Here is a 17,204-nt window from a genome sequence, read left to right as displayed (position 1 = left end):
ATTTCTCAGTTACATGTGAGCCAAAAAGCAGCCAAAACATGATGCTTTATCATTTCAGTAGTAGTGAGAGGGAAAAAGTCTTTGGGACCAGGGTGAAGACTTTCCATCAAAGAAACCAAGACCCCATGAAGGCATCATAAAAACATGTGAGACAGGAACCTGTGACATTTAGTAATATTCTGCGAGACATATATTTTTTAAAGGACTGTTTGTCACCCCTGTCACCTTAAATTATTCATTTAGCGGTTTGTGTTTGGCTTTCTTCGCCAAGGCAATAATGATTAGTATTCATGTCATCATTAATGTCAACTTAAACAGCTTAACTAATCGCTGTCTGAAACGTTGGGACGCCAAGGAATCATTTTTAGAGCGAATTTTGACAGTTGCGCGTGTGCAACGGTGGCAAAATTCCAGCGTTTTTCCTGCAGGTTTTTGTATTTTGCGAAAAATATGCAAAGTATTCACACCCAATCCGCAGGCGAAACCATGTCGATTTTGTACATTTTTAATGAACAAAAGTAGGGATGATGAACCGGGCTGCATTAGTTGACATTTCGTCCCCTTTTAGAGGTCGTGATGTGGAACTCGCAAGGAGAATATACGTGGCAATAACCGAACACACCTTTTTAAGGTTTGTAAAGCAATGATTGCATCATTTTACACCGCGTAACCTCTTGCTGTGAAACTTGTGTTTACGTTTTGTTCTTCGCTGATTGGTTAGCTTTCATAAGGGGCGGGCAAGTTCGTGGCAAAAATAACATGCGAATCACTTGATTGGCTTACCATTGTCACGTGACTATCTCTCGGAATGACAACATTGAACGCACTGTTGCCCAGAACCAAAACATCGGCAAGCGAAAGATTTGTGGCTTGAAACCTCGCTTATTCCTCAACGGCGAAAAGACCAGTCACCAATTTTTATTCGTCCATGAAAATGTGAAGATTTTTTTGCAAATAATGGCTTCTACTGGAACAGACGATTTTGAAAACGGTTGGACTTTGGTCGACAAGGATGGACAAATTGACATAGAGGTAAGTCTTTCGCTTTTCCAACGCCGGCAATGTTCTGATTTTCCAAGGGTTCTTTAAGGAGCAATGAATATTGCCCGGAGGATTTTGTTCTTTCCTCTTAGATGAATTTATGTAAGCGGTTTAAGGTGGGGTTTTACAGACGAGAGGACGTTACAACCCAATATTTATATTTGGCTCCGGGATTTTACACCGCTGTCGACCTCTCGCCTTTTAGCGCTGGAGGACATGAACTTTTCTTACGTATTGGCAACGCAAAAGCGCTCTGTAAGAAATTCTTTTGCACATTGGTAATATTTCTAGTTAGTTAGGTCGACGATTCAATGGTTTGTTTACAAAACGTGCCCAAGTGCTGAAAAATTTACATTTTCGAACTTGTAGTTTTTTTTTCGCTTGTAAACAGTACTCACGTGATCAAAACAATGTAACAACATCACCTGTAATTACATAAGGTCGGTCATAAGCATTGGCTTACGAGAGGAAAGAGAACACTGCACTTGTCAGATATTCCTCCTTTTTGCAGTTTTTAATACGTATTTGTATATTTTTAAAATACACAATTATTAGTTTGAGTGGCAAGTACAAATAATTATTTTGACTAGCTATGGAGGCACTGTAACTGAATTTTCTTTAATACTGGATCAAACTTTATAAAGGGTGAAAAAGGGACACCAAATATTGAGAGCACTTTGGGTTGGCAGCTGGTAAAAATAATTATGGACAGATGAAATAATTTTAAGGTCTTTACAAGTTCTGTGCAAAAATTATAATTGTGTAGTTCCAGAAAATATCCATACCCCCCCCCCCCCCTATGGAGGGTCACGGAAATTCCGAGGGGTAGGGGGTCTGAAAGAGGTAAATTTCTGAAGGGGAAGGGGGCAACTCAAGAAGTTTTCTTTCCAGTGGGTCTGAAATGCGTCGTACGAAAGACAGCAATCCAGAATATTGTGTTTGTTAGATGTCAAGTTGAACAAAATGCCAATGAAGAGGTGCAGGAATACGTGAACAATGAAGTTGATGATATTTTATACTTCGAAGATTGTGCTGTATTTAGCTTAAATGCAGCTCAGATGCTTTTTCCAGCTTTAATCATGCCGTCAATCAAATGCGATTGTACTTTGTTTATTTCGTTTGATACTCGTACAAAATTACTCCCCATTTCGGACTTGCCATAATGAGGTTATCACATATTTTTCATTGTTATCAATGTAGTTAATACAGTAGTTTGCTTTAAGTGAGCAAAGTTGATTCAAAGCCATTTGTCTTGAACTATATGTAAACGTGGACAGCGAGGAGCATTGTAATTGAAGCGGTAGCTGAGATTTCATTCGGTCATGTATAGACCAACTGAACAATGCATGTTTCACGTATGAAATGTATGACAATTCAAAAAACGTAGTCTGTGTCACAGCTGCCTCTCCCACAGAAAAAAAATGATTTTTTTCTGCGGCTGTGACACAGGCTAAAAAAGCTAAGGCATAAAATGAATTTCCTATCATTTACAAACTACAGTGACAAAGCGTATGATTTAATTGATGTATTCCTTTCAATTGGTGAAAGAAAAAATAAAGCGACATTTGGGAAACAGCTATTTTGAAAAAAATATTGCATGACGACTTTACTGCATGTGTAAAGTAATTTGATATGTTGTTTTGACCATGCTTAAATTAAAACTTCAATTCGGTTGTTTGAAAGAGCTTTATGTACGTTCCAAGATTCTTATATGAAAACGTCCTTTAATGAAGAAAAAGTCAGTTGTTCATTAGTTTAAACACTGGTTCAAACATTTTAACATGACATGAAGGAATGCGCCACGTCTGCAGTCTACCATGAAAAAGTAAGTCTTTGTCTACAATGTAACTATAAACAGCTGCGGTTAAGTTTTGTTACAATTAATTAGTTAAGTCTTGTTTGTTGTGGATACGGAATTTCCAAGGGGTTGTGGAAAACTTGTGATATTGCGTGACATTTTAGGGACTTACACGCTCACTCTAGCTTTATGAGCTTGCAAGTTTATTCGTTTTCTTTTATTTTGATGATGGACTGTTGATTCGAAGACTTATTGATCCTTATGTTGATTTATTAGGACATGTTTTGTTGTGATTGAGGACAACGAGTGTTACATCTTACTTAGGATATCAGATGTTTATTGTGTAGAACATCCTAGAATGTTCGAGAACAGGCTTAAAATAACTTTGGGTTGGATTTCAAGTTGTGATCATCGCTTTTCCGGCGCGTGTGAGTCGATTGAAAATCGAGCATGTAATCAGCTACAATCACAGCAAGAATATATTTGGTTAAAAGGTGAAATTGTGAGTTCTTCAGTGTCTCAGAGAATTCGTGACAGGGCAGTTGACAGGGCAACTTAAAAATTCCCCACAGGGAAGGGGGGCCCAAGTAGAAAAATCATGGAAATTTCAGGGGGTGGGGAGAGTACTGTGAAGCCCCCTGGAATGGAAAATCCCCTCCCCTCCAGAATTTCCTGTGATGTGGGAATGGATATTTTCTGGAACACATTGTACATTTTATTAACAGGGTAATTTTGTTCAAGATTGGGGGGGTGGGGTGGTAATCAACTTGTAGGGTTATTTTGTGGGGAAGAGAAGAGCTTTATGATATTTTACATTTGGCGTGAGAGATAGGCAGTTATTAACAGTTCCCCTTCACTTATTCTCTCTCGTTGTTAGTAATGATTAGTTAAGAATGGCTGACTCAGTTAGGATCGAGAAACGCCGGTCAACGTCCCATTTGACAAATCGCTCATATTTTGCCCAAAGATACCCTTAGGTGACCTAATTCTAAAAATCATATTTAGAGGTTCCAGCGAATTTTTATTTTTCAGAAATTCGCGAAAATTTGAAAGCGCGGTCAAAGTGCGGTTTTTCGTGTAATAAAATGACCGAAATAAGGTGCGAGGACGAAGCGCTGCTTAAGTCTTAAAATAAACTCAATTGACTTCAAACTTCACACAAATGTGGAACAACCACTCTAATTTATTCCTCGCTTTAAACTAATCTCAGATATGTTGATGTAGTGGTTTTCCGAACCATTTTAAAAACAGCTATGAAGCGTGTGAAAAATAACGGCAAAATATAGGTCATGTTTAACAGCATAAAAATGCATCTGGTACCTCACTTTCCGATTATTTTACTTTACAGCCTTAAAATATCATTATTAACGATATACCATGCCAAGTTTCATGCTCGAACTCGCAGTATTTCCCTTTGTGAAAAACGAAAATCTATGTCAATGTATTGGGCGCAAATAACACAATAATTATGCACGAACCAGAGACAAATCAATTTCAATGGCGACAGTAAAAGGCTATCATTAATTAGAATCCCGTCAATTCACTGCTATCAGTAGAAACATAATGTCCACGGCATAAAAACTGTTTTCAGACGTTTTAGAACCATTGCGCGTTAACTTTGTTTAATTTCGTGTCCGCCGTCATGTCTAGTTTGTCATCGCGTGTATTTCGTTAATGTCAACAACACGTGAATGGTTGTCATAACAAACGCAAGAGATTTCCTGGAACCTTAATGTTTTCGATTCACCAAAACGCTTTAAGTTCGTTAAGACACAATAATGGGTCAACTTGGAGTGCTTTTTAGCATCGAGGACGTTAAAGGACTGTAAATTAATCGAGTTGAAATATCTTGAAGCGAATCAAAGTCGCGCCCTTATTCTAATTTCGTAAACAGCCGATCTCCGTTCAAGTTCAAGAAGTCGAGAGGTTAGTCCGGCAATGTATTACCGGTACAACAACAAAATCAAACCGAGGTCATCAAAAGTGTAAGTTTAAAAGTGTAGTGGCAAGTTCCAAATAAATTTCGCCTATATAAATTGGAAACAAGATGTGAAACGGTCGGACCCGAAACAAATAAACAAAATATTAATACGACTAATTTAACCCGAAAATGTTACAGAAAACATACCTAAAAGCCGTCGATTCCCCTCGATACCACTCCGCATTGCCTTAAAGAGCCCAAGCTTTCTGCTGTAAGAATCAGGGGCCTCATGAATCTGTATTTATTATATCGGCAACCATGCTGCGTGGCTGATATTCGAGACTCAGTAAAAGTTGTCACACAACCGTACGAGCAGCCCAGTCACGCTTTCACTGCTCTTGTGCAAATGTTCAACATTTCGCAATTTACATAAACGGACTACAAGTTTAAAGTAGTGACAGTAGATTGCAATGCGCTTGTTAAAGCTGTCCTATCGAGGAACAATTATTTCTTGTTTTTGAATGGCTCTTAGTTGTAGCTACAGCCGGGGAGAGGAGGAGAGGGTATTCCCGGAAATTTCGGATATCTGTATGCCGTGGAAGATTAAGTGGTCTCCAGCTTTTAACGCCAACACTGAAACACTAGATGATTCTCGAAGTATCACAGGGGCCACTAAGCTAAATAATTTTGAGTGTAGCTCCGCTGAGTCAATTAACCGTTGGCGCGGATATCGCATTGACCGTGGACAGGTGGAAAAACAGTTAAACCGGACAAGCCTGTTGCACATTGTAATTTAGCGTTGTCCAACACGCAGTCGGTCTGGTTGTAATGTTAATCGTATTTGAGAGAATCTCAAGTTTTCTTTCGACACATACTGGGGTGACATACTGCTAGAGGGGAAGCCCTCACCAGGAAGCCCTCGTTGTTTTAAAAAAGATTTGGGCTCTCAGGGCAGTCAGTGACAAGCAGCAAAATTCCGCGTTGGTCAAACGACAATCCGAAAGGTTGACGCCGAACTGGTGGCGCGGAAATGCGCAGTGCCCGGGATCCTTATAATATTCGTCTTTTTCAGGTGCTAGTTTTTCTCTCACCTAAGTGCCGCAATGCGCCAAAGTGATCCTGATGAGATGCATCTTCAGGCATCTGAAGAGGAGAGAAATTTTAGTCAGGCAAAGGAAGTTGTAGAAATAATCCAGCTCCAGCATCCTTTGGTACACGACCAGCAAGGCTCCTGTGCCTTGGCGATGGAGGGTGACCTAAAGAACCTGAAACTGTCTATGCTACCGTGCGGGTGCGAAGACATGGGACTAGATATTCTTCTCCCACTCGTGCGCGGAAAAGCTCCAAACTCGGCGCTTCTGAAGTATTTTACTAACAACTGCATTTGGCGGAAGTATTCTTAGGAACTGCCGGTGTTTGGCTTCTTCGGTATTTAGCAAACACCCCTTACGGGGGGGGGGGAGGGGGCAGGATCGTTAAATTTTTGTAGAGAAGGGGAGGGAGTAGAGGAGGAAGACACTTAAGAGGAAAAACTAACGGCCGAATCGTCTCGACCTCGTTCCCAGGGTCTCTCATCTCACCACCCCCTCGAGCGAGCGAGCTCAGCATCAGTTCATTAGAATAACACAGAGGCCTATTAGGGTAAAGCGTAGGACCAATCTGCAGTCCTTCCACTAATGGCTCACTATCACTCTTCTCGGTTAAGCATGGCAAATTGACTGACTTGACTCGTGGCTCCCGGCCACGCCCATCTAGCAGTATGTCACCCCAGTATGTGTCGAAAGAAAACTTGAGATTCTCTCAAATACGATTAACATTACAACCAGACCGACTGCGTGTTGGACAACGCTAAATTACAATGTGCAACAGGCTTGTCCGGTTTAACTGTTTTTCCACCTGTCCACGGTCAATGCAATATCCGCGCCAACGGTTAATTGACTCAGCGGAGCTACACTCAAAATTATTTAGCTTAGTGGCCCCTGTGATACTTCGAGAATCATCTAGTGTTTCAGTGTTGGCGTTAAAAGCTGGAGACCACTTAATCTTCCACGGCATACAGATATCCGAAATTTCCGGGAATACCCTCTCCCCTCTCCCCGACTGCAGCTACAACTAAGAGCCATTCAAAAACAAGAAATAATTGTTCCTCGATAGGACAGCTTTAACAAGCGCATTGCAATCTACTGTCACTACTTTAAACTTGTAGTCCGTTTATGTAAATTGCGAAATGTTGAACATTTGTGCAAGAGCAGTGAAAGCGTGACTGGGCTGTCGTACGGTTGTGTGACAACTTTTACTGAGTCTCGGATATCAGCCACGCAGCATGGTTGCCGATACAATAAATACAGATTCATGAGGCCCCTGATTCTTACAGCAGAAAGCTTGGGCTCTTTAAGGCAATGCGGAATGGTATCGAGGGGAATCGACGGCTTTTAGGTATGTTTTCTGTAACATTTTCGGGTTAAATTAGTCGTATTAATATTTTGTTTATTTGTTTCGGGTCCGACCGTTTCACATCTTGTTTCCAATTTATATAGGCGAAATTTATTTGGAACTTGCCACTACACTTTTAAACTTACACTTTTGATGACCTCGGTTTGATTTTGTTGTTGTACCGGTAATACATTGCCGGACTAACCTCTCGACTTCTTGAACTTGAACGGAGATCGGCTGTTTACGAAATTAGAATAAGGGCGCGACTTTGATTCGCTTCAAGATATTTCAACTCGATTAATTTACAGTCCTTTAACGTCCTTGATGCTAAAAAGCACTCCAAGTTGACCCATTATTGTGTCTTAACGAACTTAAAGCGTTTTGGTGAATCGAAAACATTAAGGTTCCAGGAAATCTCTTGCGTTTGTTATGACAACCATTCACGTGTTGTTGACATTAACGAAATACACGCGATGACAAACTAGACATGACGGCGGACACGAAATTAAACAAAGTTAACGCGCAATGGTTCTAAAACGTCTGAAAACAGTTTTTATGCCGTGGACATTATGTTTCTACTGATAGCAGTGAATTGACGGGATTCTAATTAATGATAGCCTTTTACTGTCGCCATTGAAATTGATTTGTCTCTGGTTCGTGCATAATTATTGTGTTATTTGCGTCCAATACATTGACATAGATTTTCGTTTTTCACAAAGGGAAATACTGCGAGTTCGAGCATGAAACTTGGCATGGTATATCGTTAATAATGATATTTTAAGGCTGTAAAGTAAAATAATCGGAAAGTGAGGTACCAGATGCATTTTTATGCTGTTAAACATGACCTATATTTTGCCGTTATTTTTCACACGCTTCATAGCTGTTTTTAAAATGGTTCGGAAAACCACTATATCAACATATCTGAGATTAGTTTAAAGCGGGGAATAAATTAGAGTGGTTGTTCCACATTTGTGTGAAGTTTGAAGTCAATTGAGTTTATTTTAAGACTTAAGCAGCGCTTCGTCCTCGCACCTTATTTCGGTCATTTTATTACACGAAAAACCGCACTTTGACCGCGCTTTCAAATTTTCGCGAATTTCTGAAAAATAAAAATTCGCTGGAACCTCTAAATATGATTTTTAGAATTAGGTCACCTAAGGGTATCTTTGGGCAAAATATGAGCGATTTGTCAAATGGGACGTTGACCGGCGTTTCTCGATCCTAACAGTCAGCCATTCTTAACGTTCCAAGTGGCCAGTTCAAGTTGTCACACTTTAATGGTTGTATTGTACAAGCCAGGTTCTACAACTGAACAGAATGGCAGTTAACTAATGAGAATGACAGTGAAGAGATTGATTGACTTTTTTTTTTTTCCAGCCAAGGAAGAATTCTGTGTCTTATTCAAAGTCACCATCAGGAGAGGATAGTGTAGTTTCCACTTTGCATTCACCCACCAAAGATGACAGTGAGGGTGAGGCAGAGTTTGAGGTTCTTAGTGGATTTCAGTGTGATCCACCATTAGAGGCAGAGAGCATCCAGGCAACATTAAGAACTACTCAAGGTGAAAATGATCTTCCACATCACCTGGAGTCTGAGACTGAAGATGAGTTGGAGGCAGTTCACCAGAGCTCATGCCAGTGTGCTGCAGAAGATGGAATTATGATCATTTCAAATCACTTTTGTTTGGACCAGGATGTTTCTCCCACTGGAGATATGACCACAGAAAACCCAGTGCCTTCTACATGTGACCAACAAAGTCAGCAAAGTCTGGTGTCCTCTACTGTTTCCTCAGACAGTAGCGCTGATAATTGGCGGGAGTTGCCGCAGCTCTCAGAAAGTGGTTCTTTCCTGTTCAGCAATGACTCAAACAGCTCAGAAGAAGATAATGCCATTGAGCCTATACCTGAAGATGAGGAAGAAAGCCAAGAGTTTGTTGACCTAAGTCATAAAACAGACCCATTGCAAGAAATGGTGGAGTCTACTTGCAGTGTGTTCTCATTTGACAGTGATCTGTTCAGTCCAAGTGATGTAGATGAAGATGTTGTCCGTGAAGAAGATTGCTCAGATGTAACAGATGTGTCTGAAGTCAGTGACGAAGACAAAGAGAGAGATCAGGACCTAGAGAAAGTGGAAGAAGTAGATGATCATCTTATTGCAGAAAGCAGAGATGATGCCAGTGCATTCCATGTAGATATCCCAACCTTGTTTGTTGTTCTTGGTGTGACAACAGCTCTGGGATTTAGCATTGGCTATGGTAGGAACAACTGCCATTGTTGTGTTCATTAAATGTAATATTGTTAATGTTATGCGTGTAGTCTTTGTTTGATTGCTTTTGTTACCTTAATTTGTATGTCAATGTGTGGTGATGTTTACTTTATCACATGTTGTTGCCCACTAAGTTGTTATCAATAAATAAACTGGGCATGTTTAAAATGCAAAATGGCAAAAAGGCACTGCAGGTTAGCCTAAATATCACTGACTTGACAGTGATTAGCTCTCAATAGTTGTAAAGTAACCCTTACCAACTCCTGTATCCCACTGTGACTCTTACTCGTAGTGCCATTTCGTCATTTTGCCATTTCGTGTTTTAAACATTTATGCCCAAATAAACCAACTGTTAACTGTAATACCTAAAACCAGAGAATACAGGAATTCTTCTCTTTTGCCTCCAGCTTTTTCTGATACTTTGTTCAAGATTTATTGAATTTAACACTGATTACGTCGCATATCATTGGTTGACAGGGCTCAGTGTATATGTTAGTAACCAAGCCTTGGAAGTCCCTGGAAGCATTAAGAGACCTGGGCCCAAGACATCGACATCTTCTCTTCTACTCACTTCTGATCCAATGGAGCCCTTGGGTGAAGTGTCACGTGATTTCCTGGATCAGCTGGCATTGTGGAAATTAGAAGGTCGTCTTGAAGCTCCACAAGATCAAGAGCCTGAAACTGAAATGGAAGATCTGTTTGACACAAAAGCATTGCATGAAAAACTCCAGCTAAAACACTTCAAGCTCATGGGATTGCATGAAAGCACGAAACAGCGCTTGCGTATGGCCAAAGTTATGTCATGGTACTGGCGACTGAAATATGAAGAAGAAAGGTCGAGTAAAGAAGGAAGTGAATGGAGCAAAGCCTTGCAGGAGCAGCTTCACGACATGGAGAAGTTGTACCGGCAAGAAAAGCAAATCGCTGACTTATGGCGTCAGACGAACAAGAACACAAAGCTAAGACGAGCTGTTGCTGTTGGCACCAAGTTTGACATGTGAGTGTAGCTCACTGATGCTTAATGCTTTGTTTGGTTTCATTTGCTTATTTTCTCCTCAATCCAAAAAATATGAACCTCTTACTAAAGTGAGACACGAACACAAAGGCTCTACTGGGGAATGTTGGGCTGAGGTCATGGCAGTACAGACTTCGCTGTGCTCAGTTCATACAAAAATGACCGAGGGTCAATATTCACTATTATTATATGGCTGTGTCTCACAAGGACTGGGAACTACCGAATTCACAAATTTGATTGGCTGAAATCGATATTGTAAGCGGTCTAGATTTTCCCATCTAGACCAGCATCTAGACCGGTTACATTTTGCGGTGAAAAGTTGCAAACTGAAATTCAAAAATATTAACTAGTTTCTTCTAACCATATTTATATATGGAAGTGCCAAAAACCCTGATGAGGAAAAAAGTATAGAGGACGAGCAAACTTTGGCAGAATTACGTTCGGCTCATTGCCATTCACAAGCAAAATGTCAGCTAGTTCAAACCAGTTACGAATTTAGAAATTGTTCTTGTTTGCCATAATAAACATCATATTAACTGAGCTTAGTTGGTCTGTATGGGAGAATCTTAACCTTGGTCATGTGTACGACCTTGGTCAAGATTTTCCTATACAGACCTCCTGCTCGGTTAATAAGAACTAAGTATGGCTCAACCAAGCTTGGCCAGGAAGTAGTTTAGTTGAATTTGGAAGCTTTCAAAAACAAAAAATGCACACTCATATTAAACTGTTTCTATGAAAATGGTCAGTATGGCAAAATCCCTACCAGGAAAGCAGCAATCACAATGCTCAGGTTTACCTCAAGACTACCTTGCCATGTAATAAATTAGTGTATTTAAAGCATTTGGGAACCACCAGGGCCTGTGGGACTTGCCTATAACAGTTTTAGGGGGTACTCATTGGAAAATGGAAAAGAATCCCTTAAAGGTACCAGAATCTTGTTTTGTATGTGAGGATCCGAGTCATGTTGACCTTTGAGAGGTACCAGTACCAAAGCAGCAAATTAACTTGTACTGTCATTTTTTGGCCTGAAATATCCCAAAAGGTACCACAATAATGGCAGTCATTTTTGATTTTAGATAAGTATCTCAAGTGATATCAACCTCTAAATAGGTACTGTATGTCTACTATCCCCTTTATTTTTATCTGCAATTTCCCTGAGGGACCGTTGCAGGTAACTGTCCTTGGATCAGTCGTTAGGTTCTTGTGGGGTTTTCTACTCATCATTTTTTAAGTACTTATTTGTGTCCCTGTTATAGAGAGCGAAAATCTTGTCAAAGAACACAATAAGGTAAAAGCTTCCGACAGTTATCAGAAAGTGCTTATACAAGAAGGCAATTACACGCATTTGCTGAATGAGGAAAATTCTTTTGCTTTGTATTGTATGGCAGGCAATGGAGGGATTTCCTGCATCGCTGGAAAAAAGGCGAAGAGGGAAATCCGGGTGTAAACCATAGTCAGATGGTGACAGATTCAACGGAGCTCTACGAAACTCTAGCAAAGAAAGAGCTTGCTGAGATCCCTGCTGTTCAAGACCCGGAGGTGAGTAAGGCGGAAAGTGAGACTGTGCACACTGGTAACAGTATATGGTTGAACTTCAAAGATCGGTGGACTAAAGACTCTCAGATGAAGGGACGTGTGCAAGAAAGCTCTTCAAAAAGCGAGAGGTGCGCATCTGGGGACCCCGAAAGAAAAGATTTGACTAATTTCTTTGGACAAATTTATTCAATGATGCTCCCTCCTTTGTCAGCGAAGGCCGTTCCCGAACGTAGGGCAGCCATAAAGATACAGTCGTTTGGCGAACATAGCGGAGAGAGTTACAGTGAAAAGAATTCTGAAGAAATCTTCGAGACGAGATCGGCAGATTTCAAAGAAGGGGTACCCTTTGAAAATCCACTATTTCCAAACGGGGTATTTTCTTCTAGCATCAGATGGCGACGAATTCATGGGAAAACAGGTGCCAAGACAAATTTGAAAAGAGATGACAATATGAAAGTGTACCCCCAAGCGCTTCAAATCTTCCGGGGGTTAACACATCTGTTCATCGCTCCTGAAAATGCAAAGGGCGTCTGTCAGCGCATCGAGTCTTACAAAGAACTTGCGCTGAGAAAATGCGGGAAAGAGACCGTTGTCCAAAAATATGGACCAGAAAGGCGAAGCGAGAAACAAGAAACCACTGGCGATGGGCGGTTCCTGACCAAGGAGAAACAGAAACTGAGAAATTTATCCAAGCTCCGAGGAGAAGAGATACGTAAACAGAGAATCCAACGGCGCGAGTGGAAAAAGAAGCAGAGAGAAGCTGAATCGCGCCGTAAAGTGTTAAAGCGTCTCTTGTCAGAGTTACGGCGAGAAAAGCTTCGCGTAAAGGAGGAGAAGAAGAAGTTGCGACGTTCATGGAAAAAGTTAAAACGAGAGAGGAAGAAGATTTACCTCGAAAGAGAACACCATAAGAAGAATACGGAAAAACTTAAGAATTTCTTGGCGACATTGAGAGAAGAAAAGCAAAAGTTTAAAAGACAGAAAGCTCAGCTAAATGAGAAGGTGAAAAAATTGTTAGCCAAAGAGAGGGAAAATCTGAAGGTCAGAGAAAAAGCTTTGGATGCTCAGAAGAGAAAAGAAGTGGAGCGGCTAAGAAATGAAATTTTTAAGGAGAAGAACAAGTTAAGACATCAGAGGAAAGAATTAAAATCTTTACAAAAAGCCACAAAAAAGAAGTATAAAAAATGGTTTAAGAAACTGCGTAAAATAAAGAGGCAAGAGCAAGAAAAAAGAAAGGCGAAACAGGCGAAAAGGAAAGAAAAAGAGAGGAAAAAACTAGAAAAAGTTGAAAGAGAGATGCGGCGAAAGAGAGAATATGAATCTGTTGTTCGAGAACAAGCGAAGTATGAGAAAGAAAAACGTAATAGGAAGGGAGAATACGGAGACGATACAGTGACAAGGGATGAATGGAAGAAAACGGACAATAACTTGAAACAAGATGAATCAGTCGTACATGAGAGAGATTCTGAGAAAAAAGAGAAGAAAAGTGACCCGAGAGAGTCGTTTAGGCAGCAGTTAGAAAATGTTAAAAGGTGGCTGTCTGAAGTACACAAAGCTGCAATAGAGCGACAACAGATTTACTGGTCAGGAACTTTGATAAGACCTATTTTAAACGCTATCAGTGGAAGGGCTGCCAAATCTGAATCGTATGGAGAGGAAGCGGGTGATATGAAAGATGAAGAATTTGAACGGCGTGATACAAACTCTGCTGAGGTAAAGGAAAGTAAACAAACTAGCCATCGCGGGGACACGGCCGGAAGAAGCCAATGGGAAAATGGAAGAGTAGAGATGAGAAAGATCATGTCAAAAATGGAGAAACGCGGCTGCGAACTGAAAGAAAATGAAAAGAGGGAAATGGCCGTTAGTAAGACGGAGGTGGCGAAGATATCGGATGATAAATCCCTGATGGGCGTTACAAACTTAACGTTTGGGGCTGACTTTGTGAAAATGCTGCTAAAGGGGATTGAGAAGCAAAACCGCGAAGATAAAATGAATCGGGATTCCGACGGAGCGGCAGAAAGTACGACTTTTATCATAGTCTCTGAAGAATCAGATGACCACGATTCTAGCGCCGGTTTAAATGACGAAAGGAAAAAGTCGGGTCGAAAACGGCAGCGTTCCGATAGCAAACCAAAGCGTCTCAATGACAGATTGAGGAGCCACCAGAACTGGTCGGATAAGAACGATGATACTGCAAAGCGACCTAGAGAGTCGCCGAAAGGTCCGATCGGTTCCGAAGATAGCCAATTGGCCTCTGAAAATTTGTACGAACACCCATCGACAGCGCATAACGTTCGTTACAAATTATCATCGGAAGGTCCGACGCCACCCAACGATATCGGATTGTCTCTCGAAGAACGATACGAGAGAAGATTCGGGATGCCGAAAAATAAACGGAAGCCAGTAACCCCGCAAGGGCCAATTTTATCTGACGAGGTGCATCAGGGGCACCCGAGAAAAGGAAAGAAGAGAAAGAGAAGGCAACGTAGCGAAGTACAGGACAAAGTATGTAGTTCAGATAAGCCAGAGAAACGCGAGTCCATTCCACCCCCTGACTGGGTATTTGAACGCGCCAAGGGTCGCACCCAACAGCGGTCTGCCCCATGGTATGTTCGTCGGGCGGAAGATCGGGAGTTCCAGCGAAGCGTTGACAAACATGATTCCCAGTTCCCCTGCGGTCGAAAACGCAAACACTATAAAGGTCCTCTGGACCCTTCATGGTTTTTCGATCGAGCTGACGATCGCGAATTTCAGCGGTTAAACAATATACCGTGGTACACCCGACGCGCAGAGGGGCGTGAGACCGAGCGTAAGAAGGGACGGGATTCATGGTTCGTGGAACGCGGGTTCTACAGAAGCTACCTGCGCGATTTAAGCTCCTGGTACAGTGATGAAACCTGGATGCCTCAGGGGCCGTCCATGGAAGAACATCGCTGACAATAGAGAAGGTCACTTCTGTTTGTATTAGAACTATATGAACGGGTTAGTTGAGCAATGGAAACGTTCGTTCACGGTTTTGCAATTTATTTAGTTTGAGAATGGTAAGCATTTCGCCCTATAAGGTTATCGTAGTTTTAGACTCCGCCCAAAACTGAAAGTTTATGCAATAAGGTGTTTACCACTGAATACCCCTAGGGATGCACAAAAATCTTAACTTCCTTATAGCATATACCGTTTTTACCTACTAATTTATGGTTTCTGCGTGGTTTTAAGAACCTGGGAAGACTCCTTTGCTGGTGCCAGAAAAAAATTCTACGAACCCCCAGAAAGGGTTAAGCAGAACCGACCGTTGTGCAACATGTTTTCACTTTTTATGGCATGTCGATTCGCGCAAAAAACATTCTCGTCCCCAGAGGGCGCGCTCCTTTTGGTCAGCACCAAGAATCGCGACCTCTGGTAAGGTCCGACACCGGAAGTCCGCCATTCACGGACTTCCCGTCAGTCTGCGCATGCTCAGAGTCAAGTCTGACAAATCTGATTGGCTGAGAGTACGAAACGATTACCCTGCGCATGCTCAGAAAATTGGACCTTTCCAGAGGTCGCGATTCTTGTTGCTGACCAAAAGGAGCGCGGCCTCTGGGGACGAAAATGCACGAAAAAGGGACTGGTTTGGACACTAAAAAGAAAAAACGTTTCTGCGCAGAACACTGTGCAAACCATGTCAATAATCCATCTTTTCGTTACAACACCGAGTCTCCATTTTCGGGCTTTCTCCCATCAGCAGCCGCAGGTTGGTAAACCAAATAATCTAAAAGGAAATTAGGCCACGTGTCCGCCTAATTGCGTTATTGCAGTGTATTGTCATAGGCGCAGTGATAGGAAAAGAAAAGAAAATTAGTTACCACTTACAGACTGCTCTTCGTCTGACAACTCTTCTCCAAAGAAGGAATTTATGAGTGCGACATAGATCTTGAATTTCGAGTAATGTTACTTGTCCTGTTATTTCACCAAAATTTTAATTCACTTTGTTTCCAAGAGGTAGGTGGTATACGAAAGACAAATTTACAAAAAACTAAAAAATCATCGAAAAAATGAACTATCTTTTAATACTAATTTTACTAACGACAGGTGAACATCTGTGGAACCTTGAACATCGATATTTGTGAAGTTACATCCTGTAGATATCGGGAAAACGCCCAGTGTCTCGAAAAAAGAAAAAGGAAGACATCGCCTCTTAAATGGACTGACGTACAGATTTTCAGAGTATTTTAGTGCTGCCCACGTTAAATAAGGTCTTTACTACAATGCTAACTTGGAGGCCTGGTGGCTTCATGGTTAGTGCGCCCGACTCCGGATCGCGCGTTCCGGGTTCGAGCCCTGGCCAGGGACACCGTGTTGTGTTCTTGGACAAGACAATTTACTCACAGTGCCTCTCTCCACCCAGGTGTTAAAATTGGTACCGTAACTCTGCAATGGACTAGCATCCCATCCGGGGGGGGGGGGGGGAGAGTAGAAATACTCCTAGTCGCTTCATGCGACAGAAACCGGGATAAGCTCCGGCCTTATGTGCCACTTGGCTCGTGTACAGACTTTGCCTTTACCTGTAATACTAACGTACTAATTTTCAGGGGGTAATTGTAGACAAGGACAATCGACTTGAAACGTCAACTATCCGAAACGAATCGACTCAAATTGGACATGGGTGGGAAATATCAGCTTGTGAAAATCACGATCAAAACTGAACAATTGAGAACGTAATGAAACAACCATGACTTGTCACCAAGGGTTTGGTCAATTTTGTAACTTATCTCTTATTCATTTCTGTCATTCAGCCCTTTCATCTCGGATAATCATAAGAACCTGAAATAATATCCGCAAAAATTAACCATTAAACTTTGGTAACCATATTGGGACTGGAAAGCATAAAGTAATATATTTCAAGAACGAGGAGTTCCAAGGAAATTTTACTAATGTAGATAGCTTCTTATCTCAATTCTTTCTTATCTACGTAACTTCTTTTTTCACTGGCGTAATTTAGGTTATTTGATGTATTTGAAAATGTTCAACTTTGGAGGGCTGTTACCAGTCATTTTGTACCATGGGACAAACGAGTCGCCAAAACTCAAAGGAGCAACGTCACGGTTCGCGCATCTTGAAAAGTTGTCCTAAGTTTTTCAAGTTCGTCGTTTGTAATCCGAGTTAATCTTCTTCACCCTTAACCATCCTTGTTCCTTTATGGTTTATTATTATCTCTT

At 41.3% G+C, this 17,204-nt stretch overlaps 1 protein-coding gene across 1 annotated transcript; it reads left to right on the top strand.

Moving 5' to 3' along the window:
• The first annotated feature begins 722 nt into the window (after window positions 1-722).
• On the top strand, window positions 723-16,449 carry LOC145498113 (uncharacterized). Its single transcript, XM_081477991.1, has 4 exons — window positions 723-1,032; window positions 8,571-9,447; window positions 9,936-10,455; window positions 11,862-16,449. Exons 1-4 carry the CDS (start codon window positions 958-960, stop codon window positions 14,944-14,946), a joined length of 4,557 nt encoding a protein of 1,518 aa, XP_081334117.1. The 5' UTR covers window positions 723-957; the 3' UTR covers window positions 14,947-16,449.
• Window positions 16,450-17,204: the final 755 nt, after the last annotated feature.

Source organism: Orbicella franksi, chromosome 1 (genome assembly GCF_964199315.1).
Source record: "Orbicella franksi chromosome 1, jaOrbFran1.1, whole genome shotgun sequence".
Lineage (NCBI taxonomy): Eukaryota > Metazoa > Cnidaria > Anthozoa > Scleractinia > Merulinidae > Orbicella > Orbicella franksi.
Note: the sequence above shows the minus strand (reverse complement) of the source record. Positions and strands in the feature narration are given on the sequence as shown.

Bases quoted from the DNA above. Each gene is read 5' to 3' on its own strand.
- LOC145498113 (XM_081477991.1), top strand. From the start codon at position 958: ATGGCTTCTACTGGAACAGACGATTTTGAAAACGGTTGGACTTTGGTC. The intron at 9,448-9,935 runs GTAGGAACAACT...ATTGGTTGACAG, and splicing joins GGGATTTAGCATTGGCTATG to GGCTCAGTGTATATGTTAGT. The intron at 10,456-11,861 runs GTGAGTGTAGCT...ATTGTATGGCAG, and splicing joins GTTGGCACCAAGTTTGACAT to GCAATGGAGGGATTTCCTGC.